The 21723-nt window shown below is 41.8% G+C and overlaps 1 protein-coding gene across 2 annotated transcripts; it reads right to left on the bottom strand.

Moving 5' to 3' along the window:
- Positions 1 to 11578: 11578 nt before the first annotated feature.
- On the bottom strand, positions 11579 to 20405 carry FAM110C (family with sequence similarity 110 member C). Of its 2 annotated transcripts, XR_009277334.1 has the most exons (3): positions 18287 to 20405; positions 14775 to 15089; positions 11579 to 13872 (listed from the first exon to the last, which is right to left on the bottom strand). XR_009277334.1 is itself a non-coding variant. In XM_058836181.1 (2 exons), the coding sequence occupies exon 1, from the start codon at positions 19413 to 19415 to the stop codon at positions 18327 to 18329; it is 1089 nt and encodes a 362-aa protein (XP_058692164.1). In that variant the 5' UTR covers positions 19416 to 20405; the 3' UTR covers positions 11579 to 15089; positions 18287 to 18326. The 2 variants fall into 2 exon arrangements, 1 of the variants encoding a protein (XP_058692164.1); XM_058836181.1 differs by having other exon boundaries at positions 11579 to 15089.
- Between the last annotated feature and the right edge of the window lie 1318 nt (positions 20406 to 21723).

The following is a 21723-nucleotide window of genomic DNA, read 5'->3' as shown; positions in this document are numbered from 1 at the left end:
TTTTTTGGCAGTGTGATGTATTTCATATCAATAATCCCATGATTAGTTACCATTTAAGGGGTATATGAATACTGTGAAGAGTTTATCAACTTGCCCATTGTCTTGGCTTACTGCCTAATTGGGAATATGACTTTGATCAACTTCCAGTTCAGCAGGCTTTGGTGCTTCTGTTATGTAAACACACATGAAAATGGCTATATATATTGCAATGATTATTAAACCATTAATGTCTGCAAACTCTAGAAATGTCTGTGTTGTGATATTCATTTTCATTGCTAACCAGACCGTACTAGGGGAAATCCACTATTTGGTAACTTGTGTATCAGTTCTTCTTTCACAGTGGTGAAACTCTCTTAGGAAAGACACCAAGGAATTTCTGAAGAGAAATTGCTCCTAATGAAAGAATCATGCAACTGAATGGAAAGAGATATGATAAAATGATAAAATCTTCATTTAATGGTTTAGAGCATTAGTCAGGTTTTAAAATTATTTATGTGTCTGCTTTTCTTCTTCCTCATTCATCTACTCATTCACACTGCTCTCCAAAAAGTGAACAGTATTTCTAATTCTGGAGAAGACAAGAGTCTATATGCAGCTCTGTTTCACATTTCAGGTTGCTGTATTTTTAGATGTTACTAACTTTTTATTGGTAGATAGATCAGCAATTGGATGAGGGATGCATATTTACAAATAGGTCTGCCAACCCCCTCCCCCAAAGTAAAAAGCAATAAAAGTGAAATGTTGATGTATTTCATAATTCTGTTGTGTACTTGTGCTTTTTAGAATCATGAATCTTGATCAGAAAAGAGACTGAAATGCTTTGTCATTGTGAACTGTGTTCTTACTGATTTTTTTGTAAAGCTAGGTTCCACACAATCAACTGGTGCACTCTAGCACTGCTGATGTCGAAGTAGCCAGAGAACAGTGAGAGAACACTGAAATCTCAATATCCAGTGCATGTTGAGTCTGTATTTTAAAATATTCTATTTATAATCAGGAATCCAAAACAAAATTCTCAAAATTTTTAATTATGAACTGCAGAAAACACGTTGCCAGTAAGGGGTGGGTGCTCATGTGGCACATCTGGCATGTCTGAAGTTGGCCTTTCTGAATCAGTCCCTGTGTTCTTAGGAAAAGCTTGGTTCTACATTGTGTTCAGGCAACAACATGGGGCCTCTTTCCCTTCAGAATTACAGAAATTTCACAAAGGTTAATGTCTTTAATAAGGTCTGTGATTGAGTAATTTAATTGCCCGGGTTTAGATTAAGATATTAGCAGTATTTTTAAAATGTTGGCTTTGTTTTGACTTGCATTTGTTGTCTTTACTGTAGCTGTCAGACATTTCTTGACATCTCCTAGAATGTGAACTGCTTTTGTTGCAAATATATTATTGGTTTGTGTTCGTGCCTTGTCAAGTAGTTGGGGATGCAGGGTTTGAAAGCAACCCTGTGCTGGTGCAGAGGGCACCATCCTACAACTTTTGGGTGGATTCTGAGCTGTGTGGGTGCATTTCTCACACCACAAGCCTGGTGCAAAGTAGGTGGCTTCCTGATGGATTCACACAAATTCTGAAAGTTGTCCCAGTTACATGTTTTGCCCTTCACAGCTTTTAATCTTTGCCAGTTTGTCAAGTTTTCTTCCTCAGAACATGCTTAGTTTTAACAAGCCAATAAAATATAAACACCAATCAATTTAGTCCTGTATGGTATCTTCAAAACTAACCAGATCAAGGGACTTCAGCAAAAGAGTTAAATGTATATTAAGAAGAAAATAGCCCTTAGGTCTGAAGAGCTGATGAATGGACCTGAAAAGCTATCAAAAAGGCACTGCTTAATTTTTTTTAGATAATAATAAGAGATATTATAGTCTTTTTAAAGAACCTATTATTATTGCAAACCTGTATTTTAATAATGAAACAGACCATAATTCCCTCTATACCAATTCTACCAGGACATACTACCACGTATCTCTGGTCAAAATGTTTTTATGCATTCCTTTGATCAGCAATTCCCTTTTAAACTGTCTCCTCTCAGCTCCTTCTTTGATCACTTTTGATAGGCTGCTAGGGTCTGGAGAACTAGTGCATTTAGAAGAGCAAGAAAAATCTCTGGATACAAAACATGTTCATATGAAATATGACTTAGACATGTCTCCAAATCAGAAACAAGACACAAAAGCTAGTGCAAGGAAATGGCAGAAGCAAGAAAAATCGTCTGGTATCTCTCTGGGGCTGCAATTCATTGTTTGCCTTAGGGTTTCAGAAAACAGCAGCTGCCTGAACCTTGATGGCTAGAAATCAATAATATAGATTTCATCTGCAAACAATGCAATCTCTGCCCCTTTATGGGAGGAGCAGCCAATACCTCAGGCAAACACAGGGCAGGACTTTCAGGTACACCTAGTGAATGCCCTGGGAAGTGTCCTGTAACCTTGCAAGCAGCCTTATTTTCATAAGCAGAATGAAAAATCAAAGGGCTAGATATGAGGGGGAAGACTGCTGGAGACAAATTTAGGTGCAAAGTGAAAAGTAATTACTTCTAAACAGATTATGGAAAGCATGTAAGCAAGATTCTAATAAGAGTGTAATTTCTTAGGAAGGACAGCTGAAATACCAACAAGGCATTGTCAAGTCATACCAACAAGGCTATGTTTTAAAATATTTTACTGATTTCTATCTCCTAGACAGTTTTATTTCAGCCTGATCCTTCCTTCCTTCCTTTTCCTTCCTTCCTTCCTTCCTTCCTTCCTTCCTTCCTTCCTTCCTTCCTTCCTTCCTTCCTTCCTTCCTTCCTTCCTTCCTTCCTTCCTTCCTTCCTTCCTTCCTTCCTTCCTTCCTTCCTTCCTTCCTTCCTTCCTTCCTTCCTTCCTTCCTTCCTTCCTTCCTTCCTTCCTTCCTTCCTTCCTTCCTTCCTTCCTTCCTTCCTTCCTTCCTTCCTTCCTTCCTTCCTTCCTTCCTTCCTTCCTTCCTCCCCTCCCCTCCCCTCCCCTCCCCTCCCCTCCCCTCCCCTCCCCTCCCCTCCCCTCCCCTCCCCTCCCCTCCCCTCCCCTCCCCTCCCCTCCCCTCCCCTCCCCTCCCCCTTATTAAAAAAAAACAATTCCCTTTAGCATTGGCATGTGTTTTTCTCAATTTCATGGAATTTTCATTTCTTTTTGCTTCACTTTTCCACACAGAAATAAAAACATAATTGTGAAATAATTTGAAATGGGTGTTAGAAGACTTCCTGGATGATTTAAGTGTGTTTCACAACAGACTTGCTTTTCATAATAGTAGGGATAAAGCAACATTTAGAGAGGGTACATAGGGTACATACACCTTTAGAAAAAAGAAAAAGATAGCTAGAAGGGAAATTGCCTTTCATTTCCACTCTGATGCAACTATATTTGTTATATGCAAAATATTTTATCACAGCACATGCAAGTCACAAGTTGCTGACAGTAACATGACTGAGAAAACTGCAGAGACTCAAGGTATTGTTCCAAAGGATCTTTCAGTTAGTTACACATTAACAACTTCAGTAGTTGTACATTCACATATTAAGATATCATCCAAGTTTAGAGTTCAAATAAAAACTTCCTTTTCAATGCATTGTACTTCACCTGGAAAAAGTAATGACTCTTTATATTGCACTCTAATGGCCTGGAACATATTTGTCTGACTGGAATACTAATGAATATTAAAATCTAATATTAATAGACTTGAGAAAATATATGTATACATTGAAATTTTAAGATGAAGGGGGTACAGTGCCTAGACCCAGTAGTGTACTAGTTAGTACAGAGTTTTGCATTAATGGTATAATGAGAGATCTCTAAAACTCTTGTCAGTAGTTTTGGCCTTCACCTATAACAACAAAAACAACAAAAATATTGTTCAGCTGAACAATTACTAATTAAATGTGCTGAACTTTTCCATGATCCTCCTCAGGAACAAAAAGAACCCAGCACCCAAAATGAGCCTATTTCTGAATACACTAGATGCTCTGAGCACACCAGCTGCTCTGAACATACTGCTTCCTCTACTAGGTATGTGATGTTTTGATTTGACCTAGACTGTTTTTCATGGCAGAAATATATTTTTCAGAGATTTCTAACTTTTTTGGTGCCTAAAATTTTGAATTTTTGGGACGGTTGGAGCGGGGGAGGATATTCATTCAATACTTCTGTGAAAAACATGAGCTCCATTAAAATCAAGTTCCATTATGAAAATATTTTTGTTGGAAATTTTTTTACCACCTTACCATTTAGATACCTAGATTTATGTACACTAATGACTCACATCTCCTTCCTCCACTGAGTTTAAACACCTTTGCTATTGTTTTGACAAACTGCTCTTTCAACTTTCATTCTGAAAATAAAACAAAGACTCTTGTATCAATCCTTGCCTTTGTTTTCCCTGCCTTTCCTGCAACTGATTCATTTTTTGGATAAAGACACAGCTCTTTTCTGGAATAGGAGCACACCACTTGATTTTTCAGATTTGCCTTCTGTGTTGATCTCTGTCATAAGGATAATCCAAATCTCATCATGTCTCAGTTAGCACCACTTTAACCTGCTGGTTGTGAGATTGAAATAGCCTTCAAAAATGAGATTTTAGGGAGCAGACAATGAAGAACTTCTTGTAGAGAGCCCAGACTCCACAGAAGTTAATTAATATGCCAGACATTAAGTTTATCCTTAACTAACTTGCCTATTCCTAGAAAAGTAAGGACATCTTTTACACTTCCTCTCGATGTTAGGGTACCACTGTGGTGTCACATTTCCTGAGCCCACCCTGGAGGCACCCAACATTCTTTGCCCTATTGGGACTTTCTGTCAATGACCACGTTGGCTCTGTAGCATTTCTTCCAGGGCCTCTCAGTTTTGACAAATTTGGGGTTTACCAAGCTGAAGCTTCTTCCAGCCACACTTGGGTATGGATTTTCAGAAACAGTAGACTGTTGCCGCTGAAGATGAATGGATCACACGGACACAGGTCGAGGTGTGGTGAAGGAAAAAAGAGCGAGGTTTATTTTTCCCTCCAGGATTTATAGGCTTCTGACCATGGCCAGGGATTGGATGGTCAGGATAACACTTTCTCACTGCACTGGCCATGAGAGATGCCCATCACAAGACGTGTAACAGAAAGAATGTACACATATCTATGTTTATAGTTACTGTCCTGGGAAAGTCTTTAGAAAACCATGTCAGCAAGCTCAGAAGCTGAGTTTTCAGGGCGACAGTAGACCAAAACAGCGACCAAAATATTTTACCTCAATAAAGGACAAAAGAAATGTGACAGAAAAAAAAGCCCTCTCTAACAGTCTCAGTAGACTTTATGATTCAGACAAACACTTTCAGAATGGTACAGCTTATGAACACCAGATGAGGGTGGGATTGCTCTGGTCTAAGTTTAACTGGCCAAAGGTTAGCAGTCTAGCCTAAATCAGTCACCACTGCCCCCCCGCAGCCAGCAGTGAGCTATAGGTAGCTGCACAAGTGATTCATTCCAGGATGACTCACTGGCTGCAGATAGGCCTGCTGGGGTAGGCAGGTAGGTGAGATGTGCTGCTGGGCACCCTTTGTTAGGCTGCCCTTAGAACAGAGCAAGAGCCTCAGCTGTAAAATGCCTATAGGCTGCATCATCTCTCGTTTGGAGTGGGCCAGGAGCACACACCTGGACAGTCACGGCAGCTCACAGGACAAGTGCTGGCAGGTTCGGCTGCCAGAGCTGAGTCATGTAGCTGAACCCTTAGTACCAGCATCTGTTTGCAAAACTGGCTCTGAGATACTTCTGATAAAGAGAATTATGATTTGGAAAGTTTGCGAGTTCTTTGGAAACATTACACCATTTCAAACAGCTCAAGCTATGACCCAGTACCTTAGCACCCCCTCTTCTTGGCTGTAGTGCCACGTGGCACTTTCTAGCTGTAACTACTACCAATAACTGATTATTACTCAATTAAATACAGTGAGAAACTTAAGCCGGAAAAGCAGAACATTTTACAGAGCCAAAATCTATGACTTCATTAAAATGATTCTTACATCACCTTACTTTTACCTTAGAAGCTCACCAGACTCAAAATGCAGTGGATCCAACACAATTATTAATAAGGAGGTCCAACAGTTGACATATCTTTCTCTTCATTCCTGATGAATTTTTCTTGCCTCCTCCACACAATGGAAAATGCCATCATTACAGCTACATTTTCTTTCTACAGTCTGGGAGCTTTGTAGTGCACCTTACTCCGTACGTTTTTAGAATCCTCCTTGAAGCAATTTCATTTTCAGCTCCTTTTTAAACTACACTGGCTTTTCTCGTACTTCTGATGGATTTGTTGCTATGTTTATGATTGACTGTTTTGTGTTTCCATTGCACCATCCCATTTGACTTCACTCAGAACCACTCATGTTTACTTCCTACATGGATGGAATTTCTTGTCTTTGCTTTATATTTCATCCTTGATCATAGTGTCAAAGGTGTGATCCTGACTGCACAGAAAACATCATTGTGCCTCCAGCTATACCTTTGAGGTTTGTCACAATGAATAGAAGCACTAGGGAAGACTGGGAAGGCTGTAGGAAATGGACATCAGAGGGTTCTTGATGTTGGAAATATTTGTACTGGGCAATGCTTATGCTCTGCAGTCCATCCCAGGACATTATCATGCTACATGTATACACCTACAAGCACAGCACTTGCCCATGACCAGGCACGCTACATGCCATGTGTTCCTCGTGACACTCCTGCCTCCTTCACTGAAATGTGAATTTGGATGAAAACCAGGCTACTAGCAAAATGTAAAGCGTAAAAATGGTGTCCTTCTGTTTCTTGTTCACATTCAGTACCTGAACAGTCCTAAATGTTTGGATGGTTTTGATCTGGATCATAACTGTGATTATAGAACTATGAAAAGTCTTTATTTCCAAAGAAATGTACCTATATATATCTTGAAAATATATCTATGTAGAAGAATGCTGAGTAAAATCAACAGAGAACAAATACAAGAGTCCTTGGTTGGTGTTTGTTTTAACTTAAGAATAACCAAAATAATTTTAAGCTGGGCTTAAACTGGAAATATGTATTTGTGACCTATTTAGAGAGGCAAATACAAAATTTTTTTAAGTGGTAGAGCATTCATTTAGATGAAAAGAAACCCTGTTCTCTTCCTTTAACTTACCAGTACATATTCAGTAAGCAAGGGCCCTGGAGCTGGAACAGCTATAGTTGAGAGGATGATCCCTTGTGAGCACATAAAGAGTCCAGGTCAACCACCTTTCTTCCTAGCAGGCCCCCTTCCCAGCAGTCCCCACTCCTCCCTCAGCTCCTGCCAGGTGGACAAAACCTCAAGAAGATGCCCAGTGTGCTGCAGCACTAAAGTGGAGCTGGCGGTGGCCAGGCTCTGCTCTTGGGCACCTCAGCACCCTTGGAGGCTGGGTTTGCAGTTTGAAGGTAACTAGCTATACAGCATTTGATAGCCAGATCTCCACTAAATGTGTGTTTCAGAGCTTCAAATCTTCTCAGTTCATCATTTTCCAGAATCTTGTTTCTGTTCATCTGAGCCCTGTGCCAAGCTGACTTGAACTAAGCAGAGGGAGGACTGGTGAAGGACAAGTGAGCACATGGACATTTGCATATTTTTGAATCAATTTTGTTTTACGGCTAAAGTAATACAAATAGATTTAAATCCATACTTCTAATTAAAACAAGTTTCCTGTGGCTCCCAACTGCAGGCGGAATCCGAGTTCTATTCTGTACTGAAACATCTCTTTTGCAGTTTACTGCAACCTTCCTAGATCTTGCCAGCTCTGCTGAACCATTAGATAGGCTGTAAATGCCCTTCAGAGAGTACTCTGAAGAAAGATGAAAATGATGTAATTTTGGGAGTTAGATTTGGGAGTTAGACATTCCTCCAAATCAGTTTTCCTTGTTTCCCTGCATTTTGCAGGGCATGATTTTTTTTTTTTTTTTGTATTATATTCATTTTTACCGTAAAGAATCTTACAGATTATCCTTTGTAGTGTGATGTAATTAGCAGACTTAAGATTTTTTATGTACACTTTCTTTTGTACAAACATTTTACACATGAAGACTGTTGCTAATATTGGTCTCAGTCCTCAGGTAAAGCAAGATGCTAACATAACACAAACCACACTGATTTATGTTGAAAATATTTGAAGATCAGGGGAATTTATTTGTGGCAGTTTGAGATCAAGCATAGGTAAACAGGGATTTTAGACAAAGCGGCCATGGAAAAAAATCATCCTCTTGGACAGTGCACAATAAGACTCTCAGGAACATGGTGTGATTCTTGGGATTGTCCTGTGCAGGACCAGGAGTTGGATTTGATGATCCCTCTGGGTCCCTTCCAACTCAGCATATTCTATGATTCTGTGATCAGTGGGAAGAGAAGTCCTCTTACCTCTAACCATCCTATTACTTTGTTTCTGAAATTGTTTTAGAGCAATATAAGATGATCTATGAATGTCTCAAACTCTGCAGGAATAAGATGGTCTTTCTACCAGATGTAGGGTAATAATAAATTTATACAATCTAAAAAACTGAAAATTTAGGAAAATTTGAGCTTCCAGACAATTAGTCTGTATTGGAAGGTTAAATTGAAGGCCTGTTCTCAGAAGTTACACAACTTTAAGCCTCTTTATAGTAATTGACATCAAGGAATTTATTCCTTTTTTACAGTGGAATCCTATTCTCGCTGTTGTCAGTGCAAGTGAAGGCAGCTCTGCAGATGCTCTTTAACCCAGCAGATGCCTGGAGAGTCACCTCAGCTTGTGTTTGGAGGTGAACCCAATAGACTACATCTCTGTTTGATGTTGGTTGACTCTTGCACATGATAAAAGTTATTAAATTTACTTTCCTGCAGGAAATAAATGTTGAGTGAAGACGTGTTCCCAAGAAATGAGTGGCGAACTGCATCTTTCCAACAAGCTCAAGAGATACCTTCTTGTCCTGGGTTCCACACAGAACTGCTTCAGTCTTTCTCTTCCAGTCCTGCTACTGCAAAGCTTACCCAATTGGCTTTCACTGTCCTAATGTTCTTATTTGGCTCCACCAAACTTCCTAGAAGGTTTAAACTACGCTACACTATGAAAAGACGTCGGATTTGGGATTTGGTTTTGTAGTAGCTGTGCTCAGGGCTCTTTGTGGATGAAGTGTCACCACAGCTCTGAAAAACTTATCCTCTAGAAGACATAAACCAAGCCAAAGATTATGTTACAAACAGGTATCAAAGAAAAAAAACAATGAAAAAATACATGCTAAACTATGCAGGAAGAGCTATATGGATGAAAAAAGACTAGAGAGTTGGTCTCTGATCTTGTAAGCTCCTGCTTAACTACACAACACATTCATTTCTTGACTTCCTGCATGATTAGTTCTTAGTTTCCTTAGGGCAGAAACAGAAAGATTGAGCAGAAGGGTGTAAAACCTAACTGAAAGGATTATTCAGAAAAAAAAAAGATTACAAGAAAGAGAATAATTAGAAGAGTGTCATGTGTAATGACTGGCACATGAGTGAGTTCATTGGAAATGTAAACATGGAAAGGGACTGTCAGAGAGGGCGTAAGATGAGCAACTCAGGCTGATGAATAACTGCGGAAGTGGTTAAGACTTCCTGGTCACCAAAGAGAAAAACAGTGATGCAAGAAGAGGTTGGGCTAAAAGGAAGGAATAGGAGCAGCACTCCTCTTTGCGTGCTCAGCTGTGCCTGCCTCTTTGTGTGTGACTCTACATCTTGGTGCTTGCTGCTTCAGTGCTCTAATGCTGATCAATAACCGACCAATAATCATGTGGTTTTGTGTTGATGATTGCTACCCTCTGGTTCCTGCTACAGCCTATGAAAAAAACATAAAAATTGTACTCCTGTTGAGCTCTTGATGATTGAGGCAAATTTTGAAACCCAGACAATCACACCTTAGATATTTTTAATCATAACTGCTGAGGCAACTCAGGTCCAGCACAAACGTGCAAGCTAATTTTACAGGATTTCCTGTTCTTTCAGTAACTACATTGATTCCTGGAGATGGATATATGTAGCTGACTTTGATCTGGAGTGGTTTTTTTCTAAGATACTGTTTGTTTTTCTGCTATATTACAAATTTTATTGACAAGTATAATTGACCAAAATTCTCAACACCTTTTGCCATGGAGACCTTGACAGACTGTTGTTCCATCATTGCCTGTAAACGAGCTGAGTAGTCCTTTCTAAGCCCATTTTATTTCCAAGGGTGGGCTATCTACTACCTCTCTCTACAACATTATACTCAATGAATTGACATAGTCCCCTTCAGCACCACGGGATAAAGCCAGGATAAATACGGTCCAATCACAAAATGTCCCCAAAATTTGAAGTCATCTCTTTGCAGAGTGAAGCCAAGACCTGCATGTGCTTTTTTGCCTGCTGACATAGGCCATTCTTTCGCTAAAGCTCTTGGCGATACTAAGTACTTTTGCAGTTGTGTGTTCAGAATGCCTCAACATCTACAATACACGTGCAAACACCTTTTTTCTGGTTTCTTTCCAGCACCTATTTACTATTCAGAGATGAATCAGAAGCAAAGCAGTGGATGGGTAAACTGTGGACCTTTAAAGGTTGCTTGTACCGGACAGTCTGAGAGCAGGAGCTTGCCAAACCTTCCTTCCGGAAGAAATCCACTGGACTTCATAAAATATGGGATAAAGGTGTTATCTGAAAAATTACTTAATAGCAATGTTCCTAAATGCTAAGCTGGGCTGTAGCCCAAGGTCATTCTCAGTCTATGATGGCTCTGTCCTCTCTAAGGCAGCAAGATGAGCAAAGGCTTGCTATGGGAGATTAACCTCTGTAGAAAGGGGGATTGTTTCATATTCTTTGAATCTGAAACCCGTTCCAGACTTGCTTCATACCTTGCACTGACCCAGGTCACCCAGGACTTGTGAAGGGAAGGTTACATGTCAGTGATAATAAAGTTGCTCTTGGGTTTTTGTGGAAGATCCCAATCTGCACTCCAAGTATCCTTTAGCTCTACCTCAAGTTGCCTTCAAATGCTGGCTGATGAAGAACCTGAGTCTGAGCAGATTAGGCCGTACCAAAATGATAACTGTGAAACTGGAGTGCATTGGTTTCTGGTAAAAGCTCACTGTATGCAACCATTATTTGTGCTGCTTTCTTCACAAAATAAATGAACAGAGATTTAGCATAATATACTGAATTCTTTCTATGGAAAGAACAGTCGAACAACAGTTTGTTTATGAGATTCTGGAGATAACATATTTTCCAAGCAGAACTTCAAATTCCCTCACACTTTGGACACTGGCTGACATGAATGGGGGGGTACTGACTGCAGCACATCGTAGCTTTTAACATGAGCAAGACCAAATACAATATTAAATTTGGAAAAAAATAGTACCCTTCAGAAATAAACTCTATCTTTTCAGCCATATTCTGAAATAAAAAATATTAGAATGTTGTAGAACAGCCTTAGTCTCATATAATTCAAATTTACTGATATTGAGAGATCCTATTTATTGTTCCACCTCTTTGCAAGATTCCATCCCTCAGCTCTCAGCCAGGGGTCTGGGCATGGCTCAGGGATAAATTGCATTTTCAGATGTTCAGAGTCAAGTATCATCCTCACTCACAGAGAAATTAATTCCCTAATGGGATTCCAGCTTTAAAATAATAGCACTTTAATGGAGACAGCAAAATACAAGTATACTTTAAAGCAACAAGCATTACCTCTCAGAGTGGTAGTTTTATTTGTACGCATTCAATAGCACGCAGTTTTTTTCACAGGAATATAAGCATAACAATGGTGAAACGTCCATATCAGATCCGGCCAGTATTCCACTTCTAAGGACTCAAAAGCAGATGCAAGAAACTGCACAGGAGGCACTGGCAGGACAACCTGCTCCAGAAGGAAGCTTCTGCTTAATCCCCACTGATGTAACGCTTGGCCGATTTCATGAAACAGGTAGACTTATACCCCTTAGAAAAGTAATATACATATAGAAAAATCTGTATTTCTTATAGATTTCTGTACAGTAGTATTTACAATATATTGCAAAGATTTCAGTCTTATCTCCATATTCCATAAACCCCAGACTTTGTACCTTTTTCCTGTTATGCCACAGCAGTGGACATTGCCCCTTGTTACAGCACAGGAGAACCATGAAACACTTGGATGTAAACCACAATTTGTTGTGCACACTTGCACCCCATTTGACTATTTTGTTTACATAGTTCTAGTCAAAATAATTCAGTTTATGACTAGCCTTTGTCATCAGCCACCATTTTAGGCATTCCAGACGATTGGCAAACCAACTCTGTTGCTAAAACTTCTGTTCAAACTGCAACAGCCCACTTTTCCACAGCTTAACACCAAAGCTGAAAAATTCCACCTGTCCCAAAGGATATCTTTTATAATCAAATAGTAAAAAAAAAAAAAAAGCACCAAACCAAAAAATGATGATTTCTATTTTTTTTTGAGAAAAAGATAGGCAGTGGCTAACTAGTTAGCAAGTTCTTCTTGTTTTGAAGGATGTGACTGAATGACCCAGCAGAAGAAAGGAAAACCCTTTACATGTAACAGTAACAGGAGCAGAATGAACACCAGATCTCTTATCATTTGGAAAAACCACTGAATTACCCATTCCCAAAACATATGGGGAGAGAAATACTGTTGTCTATTTTTGTTCTGACATATAGGAAATGTAAATTATTAGCTTCCCCAGAGGTATTATTAAATAAAGGGAATTTATAGCTTATCAGGCAAAGATCTTAGACAGGTCCACATCACCACTAAAATAAATGGGAGTGCTTGGGATTCCTACAGAGTATGAACAAAGCCAGGGAAATTCTGCCACACCAGTGTGGAAAGTCACCTGAACTCTACTGAACTATCCACAAAGACAAAAAGAGGGATTTAAAAAGTATTCAGAATGAGTCCAGCTCTGATTTCACTAACCTCTGCCATAAAACCCACACTGATTTTCAGAAAGGTTGATGTTCAGTATATTCAAGCAAATTAAACATATTCCTTCCTAATATTGAAAACTCATGAGTAATACATCTTTCATCTTAACTTTTGAAAGCTGCTCAACTGACAAGAGGAACAGCAAATAGAAGTTTGAAAATGAAACAAAAAATTTCCTTGGAAACAAAACAAATTAATTCTCTTCTCCTGTGGCAGGGCACTGGATTGTAACTCAAAAGGTATTTCTTACACTCTGAGCTGTCTACAGTCATCCATGTTTTCAAAGAAAAGCATTCCTTAGCCCTGATATATAAATATGTATGTGGTACAGCATCTTGCTGGGAGCATGAATAGAACAGATACATCAGATTATGTTCCTGACTAATAAACCTAGACTGTGATCCTTAAAAACCTGCACCTTCAGTGTATAAATTTTCTTAGCAGCATCTTGAAGTTTTCTGAGAATCATTCTTTTATAATAATGTAACAAATATATATGGAGATTTCATTATGTAAGAAAATATCCACATATACTACCTTCCCTCTAAGTTTGAAGGAGCTTACCCAAACTATTTCATTTTCTCCCAACTGAAAAGTGGGTTCAACAATTATTTTATCTGGAATTGTTATCTAGTTATCTTAAGAACCTCAGACATGTAGGCCTTAGTACCTAACACTAGAAACAGAAGATATTGCATGTCCAAACTGGTGCTGTAATTGAGAACTAACCATCCAAGGACTGACATGAACATTTAAAATCCATGGAATTGCAACTCAGATGATATCTAGCTGATGTCAACGAGCTCTTCAAGGGCAACTCTTCCACAACCACGATAACATAAAGTAAGCTTTTAACCTCTGCAGGACCAACAGCTGAAGTCCACATTATGCCACTCAAGCAGCTTTCACAGATGGGTATCACTGCAAATGAAAGGGAAAGTGACTTTGGCTTTTTCTTTTTTTGCATTGTTTTGTGGTTTGTAATGTCCACATTAAAATGCTTTGATTTTCTAGCAAGCAATGACACATTAGGGTGTTTGAGGCGTAGCCAGCAAATTCCATGAGGTACTGCAGAGGCCTCATTCACCACACTAATGATCCAAGTATCACCTTCTAAAACATCTTTAGCTCTGGCAGCCCAAATGAAGCATTTTACTGAGGATATTGAGTGAGGTGTTGTCTACACTGGGTGTCATCAGGACATTCCCTGGCCTGCTGTGCCCTAACATGCCCTCTTGCCTTGCACAGCTCCCTAATGCCATTCTGTAAGAGCCTGCTCACACACTGCCTAAAACTAAAGCTGTTACACCACGACTGCCAAACCTTGCAATGTTTCCATGTCAGAGTCAGGCACACATTGCAAACAAACTGTACCATTCTGCAAGGCAGAAACAATGCAAAACCTCCCTCAAAACCTGTTTCTTGGAACCGTGTTCCTGGAAGTACTTGGCGCTATTCTTTCCCAATGGCTGAGCAAGCTGTGTGACAAACTAGCAAGAGCAAACTAGATGGATACAAGGTACACCAATGTGACTTGCATGCTCACAGAGAAACAGAGGTTTGGCAGGGATAGAGTTTACAGCATGTTTGCCCAGTGTCTCAGATAAGGCTGTCACAGTTAGCCCTCAGCAGCCAAGCAAATGATGGTGAATGACGTCAGGATGAGCTCTGATCAAACAGCCCTGGTAAGGCAGAGCCTTTGAACAGTCTCTGTCTGCAAGGGAACACCTGACCCACAGGTCATTGCCACTTCATTCCCACTTTCTCCCCCCATCCTTGTTGACAAATTCATTGCTGGAAAGAGATGGGTGCACAAAACAGACCTTCTATCACAGCCTGGAATGACATCCTGAGGCAGTGAGCTGATGTTGAATATTACTGTGGATGGCAGCTGCTGCCACGCTTTGCTTTTCCAGGGGTTTTTGTTTCCTGCTGTCTTGCAGGGGCACAGCTCACAATCTCCACTTTCATTGCAATCTTGGACACCCTTGGGCTTGACAAGAGTGAGGCTTCCAGGGGATGGGGGTGAAGGTAGGAAGCAATAACAAAATACTAAACTTGGACAAAGTACACATAAGCCAGATGAGGGAACAGTTTCTTCCTGAGTCTGGTTATGTTCAACTTCCAAGTCAGAAATTCTGAAGAAAGAAGAAAAAGAGTGTTATTTGTTATTTATCACATCAGACAAGCATAAGGTGATACTCTGAAGCTTTTATTCAGCTGCCTATTGCTACTGCCAACATAGTAAATTACCCTCCCTGGAGATTTCCACTTGAATAATGCCCACCCATTTAAGAATGATGAGAAACTCAAGGCTGAATAATCTTGATTCAGCTCAGGAAGGAGGATGTGAAGTGAACTCTCTTCCTAGAATCAAGCAGAACTGACAGTGAGAGGAATTGAACTGCAGAGGTGACCCCAGGCAGCTTTCTACCAAGAAACAGCAATGACCATCTTGCCAAGGACCTGAGTTTTCTGAAGCTCACAACCCACACTCCGCAATCATCTCTCTGATGAAACATGCTAAAGAACCTGATCCTTCAAACAGCTCTTTTATTTACATGGTGCTTCACCAGCTCCCAGAGAGCTCATGAAAAATTAAACAGAGAACATAAAATATGAATGGAATGATCACTGGCCCATAAAAGCTCTGCAGCTCTTGAAAGGTGTTTTATACCTAACGAATGTTGGGATTTCAGAAATGAGGTTTTTGCCTCATTGTCCAAAGAATATGAAACAATTTTCAAGCCTCTCTAGAAAACCAGGAACTTCTAAGGATGTGCCTGGGAACACTAGGAAGAGTACATTCCTCCCCAGCAGAGAACAGAAGTCCACTGCCCTTTATCGGCAAACTAAACAGATCCAAATACCTGGGTATTGTGAAAAGATATCTGACTTGATGCTGTATAGTCAGAGAAAGTGTAGAACTGAATGAAAATTTAGACCAGAACTACAAGATTCATCTTGCAATCGCGTGGTGATAACAACTCTCTCCTTAAATTCTGTCCAGTAAATGTAATATTTAACTTATGATAACTCTTGATAACCCTTGTCCTTTATTCTGGGTGCTGTGTACAGGTATTTTTAGCTGACCTTTCTGAACTTCCCAATTCTGTGGCCTAATTGGTAAGCATGTTCTCAGTTTTCAGAAACTACCAGATAGCTGAGATCCAACAGCTGAGAGTCAGCCCTAGTATTCTTAAAATTAGGTTTATAAATAAGGGCCCTCTGAATTAGTCTTTCCTAGTCAAAAATTTTGGTGTCAAAGGAAATTGTTACCAGAGTAAAGTGCTCCCTTGTTATAGGTATTAAAGTTATTACAGAATGAATATAGGATCACTTGAATAAACTTGCTGTTTATTTCACGGATATCTTTTCACCACCTTGCTAGGCTGTGTACTATCATTTTATCTTAAATGGTAAAATAAAAAGCCATTGACCAAGTCCATGTGAAGTTACACTGGTTCAGCTCCTGGTTCTTCCCCTCTCCTGCCCTTGCCTTTGCCGTGGTGCAGCACCTCCTCTGCAGACTGCATGCTCCCTGGGGTGCTCACCAGCATCTCCTGCCACAGCTGCAGCACTGGACATGCTTAGCACCCTGCAAATGGATGGGGAAAGGACCAGCTGCTCCCTCTGGAGCCAGCTCTGTGGTGATGGCCTGGACCATCAGGGGCACTGAGCAGCAAACAGGCTTTTAGTTGGTTGGTTTTCTTGCATGGTTCATGCTTACTGGAATCTGCCTCCCATCCTCTTGTTTAGCAAGGCTGGTAGCTGCAAGGAGCTTCACAAAACCACTACTTTCCTTGTTTTGTGTATCTCCCTGGCCTTTCATCACAGAAGGATGAGCAAGGACAAATTATTAGTTTAAGAGAGCCCTTTCTTCTAAGATTATTTCAGAAAGGATTTGTGACATAACAACACTTCTTTTAAGTTGTTAGCCAGATACCTGGGAACACTCTTATCAGCACAGCCTTGAAAAGATTTTGTAAAACGTATCTCTCCCCATCTTCTGCCTCTTGCAGAAAGGAGACTTTTGAGAAAAATTCTAATTATAAAGGTGAGCCGAATTTCACATCATTAAAACCAGTTTCAAGTAAATGGATTTCTGCCTTATATGGATTAAAGGAATTTAGAGTGACAGCCCCACATCCATATAGGAATGAGGCTGAAGCACTACAATTCTCCATATTTGTAAGACCCACATGCTCTATCAACAGCTGTATCTACACCAAATGATGTTCTTCTCACGCACCAATTACGAACTGTCAGAAAATATACATGTAACCCTTCATGTTAAGACCTACTCAAGCAATTTTTAAATACCTCACAGTAAGCTGTGGTAGTTATCCTAGGGGCTTTATGTAGTGGAAAGAAAAAAACTCTTATCACATAGATTATCAACATCACAGGCTCCATAAATATAGTTCTTTTTCAGGAGAACACATGCAAAACAAACACCACTTTTACTAAACCCAGGCTATCGGCTTTTGCCAGAGCTGAATTTGTTCTGCTTCTGTCTATGAAGTAATTGATTTATAGAGCCACACTTTTGCGTTAATCATCTTTAGGTTAAAACAGTGGAGTACCCCTCTGACCAAGGCAAACCGCACAACTCATGCCCGACTACCAGCACCAAGCACACAGCAAAACCCACTGCAGAGGAAAACCCAAACTCTCTGAAATGCTATGAGGTCACCTGGAACAAACATTTACGGTCCTAACAGAAAGCCATGGAGGGAATAAGATTGCTAGCAGGGCACTGATTCAGTTTTGCTTTCTTGATACCTGGGGGTGCCTATGTGTAAGGGGAAGGAGAGAGAGTGAAGGAAAGTAAAGAGGGGAAAACTGTAGCAGTGTAGTATAAATACAGTGCACTCCTGATGAGTAATAGTTTCAGCAGTACAGTATAAATACAGTGTACTCCTAATTAGTAGTAGACTGTTCAGTCTGTTATCCAAATAACTGTAACTAAAGGTTGAATGCTTTTCTAAGTTTTTTTCCTGGCATTTAATATAGCAGAAATTAAAAGAAATAAGATATTTGCCAAGCAGGAATCTCCAAAGTACAGGCATCCTTCACAGACACTGACTCTTTAATTTCCTGTGGGGGGCCTGATCTAAACCTGGCAAGCTGCAAGCATTTACTTGTTTGTATTTGGGTTTTTGTAGTAATATGGATTTCTGCTTTGCAAAAAAGCCATACTTGAAATATGTGGTAAACAAAATAAATTTTCCTCCACCTCTTCCTGTAAAGACTAATATAAACTATGAGAAGTCAACCGCTCTCTAAAAATGAAAGAGAAACACAGATTGCCAGGGCTAGGCTTTGCACACACCTTGAGCTCACCAGGCTCCGACGCATGCTGAATGAAGCCATCACGCCAGTTCCTGGATCACCTTGCTGGTCTCCCTGGCTTTCTTACAGGTGTACAACCATTTGATAATCCGAGCGTTGCGCTCAATCACAGAGGTGCTGCTGGGGACCTGCTCCGTGAGCTCGTCCTCCAGCAGCCCCTCATCCCCACTGTGCCTCGTGAACTCACTCTCCGATGTTGCCACGCTGATGCTGCGGATCTTGAAGGAGACATTGTCAGACACCACGGAGAAGTTCTCTCTCCCAAGATCCTCAATAACCTCCTGCTCCAGGCCACAGTACTTGAAAAACGTTTCAAACTCAGCGAAGGACTTGGAGTAGCGAGAGCTGATGTCTGACTGGGAGCGATGGAGACCTCTCCTCTTCACCTCCTTGACCTCTTCAGGAGGTGTACTCAGTTTTGAGGGTCCCTCATGCTCTTTTATACATACTCCTGCCGCTTCAGTGCTCACAGGGATAGTCTGCACCGCTCCATGGTCACTGGGCTCACGGTCACCATCTTTTGCTGAGAGAGGTTCATAGCTCTCGGTGGCTGCGACGTCCTCCATGACCCTGGGCAACTCGGGGGAAGGCAACTGCTTCTCCTTTATGGACCCATGGAAGATCCTCCTCACCAAATTCCCCCGTGAGCTGTCCTGGCTTTGACCTCTCCCAAGCTCACATTTCTGACGGTAGATCACCAGGGAATCCGGCCGCATCTGCCTCCTGGTGCCGCGCCTGGCGATGGGGGGGCCGTGCTGCAGGGGGGCCCGGCAGGAGCTCACCGCCCTGCCCAGCTCCAGGGCCTTCGTCCCCGTGCCCAGCTCCCTGCTCGCTGCTCTGCTCTCCACGGAACAGGTCTCGCTGCTGCTCTCCGAGGCTGAGCTGAGCGCGATGACGGGATCCTGCCTGGTGCTGATCACCTGCTGGCTCTTTACGTACTTGGCCTTATCGGCGGCCAGTCTCTCCACGGCACTTTTCCTGCCCGGCTTGCCGGCCTCCAGCTGCCTGCGGAGGTACTCGGGCCCCTTGTTGAGGAGCCGCAGGGGGAGGGAGGAGTGGAGGTCGGAGATGGCGTGCATTCCCACGGCCCGGGAGAGTTCAGCTGGCATAGCAATTTCAGGGACGCGGTTCCTGCTTCCAGTCCCGAGAGGGAAGGGGGATAAGAGGGGGAAAAAACCACAAACAACCAAACAAAAAACAGAAAAGGAAAAGGGGAGAAAGGAAAGGCGCGGTGCAGGGCAGCCGGGCGCGCAGGAGGCGGCGGCGCGCTGCGAGGGCCGCGCTCCCCGCTCCGTCGGGGCGCCGCGTGTCCCGCCCGCGGCGGCGGGCACAGCCAATCCCGGCCGGCAGGAAGGGAGGGAGGCAGGGAGGGAATGAGGCAGGAGCCGCCCTGGCGGGGGCAGCGGCCCGGCCCCGCCACCTCCCGCGGGGCTGGGGCTGCCGGGGCTCGGGGGCACGGCGGGCGCGGGGCGCCTACTCCGACGCCGGGGCGCTCGGAGCGCTTGCTCCCTTCGGAAGCATCCTCTCCCGGGCGCTGCTTGAGGGCCTGACCCGGCAGACCCCGGCGCGCCTTGCCCTTCGGGGGGCACAACCTTGCCCCGCTCCTTTGGCGGCCCTTAGGCAGTGCGTTCCCCGCGGGTTTCGCTGACCCGGCGCTGCGCTCCAGCGGGAAACCTTGCCATGATCGGGAAAGGACGGGACGGGCTTCTAGAGCACGGCGGCAGAGCAGGATCCGGGCACGCCCGGCGGGCAGCACAGTGTGCCCCCGGCTGTGCCCCCAGATGTGCTCCCGGCTGTGCCCCCAGATGTGCTCCCAGCTGTGCCCCCAGATGTGCTCCCAGATGTGCTGGCAGCATCCTGCCCTTCCCGGGGCAGCGGCAGCTGCTGGGACACGTCTGTCCCTAGCCCGTGGCTGTGCTGCGGCTGCGCACCTGTAGAGTTAAAGTGCAGTGGAATGGCTTTAAGTCTGAATTGTGTGTCGCAAATCTTTGTCCTTCAGAAACACGGGGCAGAATTCCCATCTGGGGCTGGCAATGCTGAACAGGCAGGACAGAGCCATTGTCTGCATGGTAAACTTCCTAAAGTTAGACTTGTAAGGCATAGGAAATCACCTGGGGCAGTCCAACTTTAACTCGTGATCTCATGTGAGATGCACTGTAAAAACTAAATTATAGATAACTTTTCTTCTAATACATGGAATAAAAGTTTATATTTGCAAATTTTTTTCATGAATATTTTTTACTGGTTTGGTTTGGTTTTAGTTCGTCCATTACTTCTGGGGGAATTCTAGAATGCTTTTGTGGTGGTTGATTCATACTTCATCTTTACAATCACTCAATTGTAGCTAACAAGTTTAGAAGGGAAGAGATGAGCCTCCCTGTCCTCGTTATGAAGTTTCAGGGTACACCACTTTGCTACCGCCAGGGTTCTCACTGTGACGAGAGAAGGGTTATGAACAACCCTGGAGTCAGAGTTTGGGGTAGCTCTTCAGTGACGACATTCTCAGAAACACACAAAACAGAAATATTCTCTTTGCCAGCATGGTACTACTGCTGGTTTTCACCTTAATTGACATGTCTTTATTTCTAGACATGTAGGTCTGAACTCCAGAAGCCCCATAAATCATACAACTGCCTGTTCACAGCAAGAATCCCAGATACGATGCTTGCCTGAATCATGACTGAAATTTGTGACATATCTTGAGATCACGTAGGGTGAAATTCTTGTTGATATGTAGAATGGGTGCAGTTTTTTGGAAAGAACTTTATTTTCTTTTACAGGTATGCAAATTGTTTGCATAACAACATACCTAAAAGTCAATATTGAAAACTGAGAGGCAGTAGTAAAATTTTAAAGCACAGTTAATTACTAGGGAGCTCCTTCCTATTAAAGCGGTTCACACACTGATGTGTAAGAGTGTAGTTAATATCATTACATGTTTGGATGCTATATGGGCTTATAGAGAAAGCTGATGTCTTCTGACAGTTAATCTGAGCAATAAACTGATAGATGTAATGAATTTAATAATGAGATACTAAGGTTTCATTTCTGTATTGACAAATCTGTTTAATTTTTTTTTCTTCAACATTTTCCTTTGAGTTCTATGGCACTGAATAATGTAATAACAAACACACATTTCTCCATGCATTTTAATTTGTGTTTTCTCCAAATTCTAGTGTCTTGTAGAAGCTTTAGGAACTTACAAAAAAAAAAAATTTGTTTGCATTCATTTGAAATAATAAGAAAAATGAACACACACAAGTATCAATAATAGGGCTCTTATTAAACAACTACAATTAATAGATTTATCAAGGTTGTTCATTCACTCCCTACAATATTATTTAGTTTTTCTCAGTGGGTAAAAAGTTTTTCTCATTGTGTTTAAAGTTGATATACAAAACCAATTTAAAAACTTTG

The sequence above is a fragment of the Poecile atricapillus genome, chromosome 3 (genome assembly GCF_030490865.1).
Source record: "Poecile atricapillus isolate bPoeAtr1 chromosome 3, bPoeAtr1.hap1, whole genome shotgun sequence".
In the NCBI taxonomy this organism is placed as follows: domain Eukaryota; kingdom Metazoa; phylum Chordata; class Aves; order Passeriformes; family Paridae; genus Poecile; species Poecile atricapillus.
Note: the sequence above shows the minus strand (reverse complement) of the source record. Positions and strands in the feature narration are given on the sequence as shown.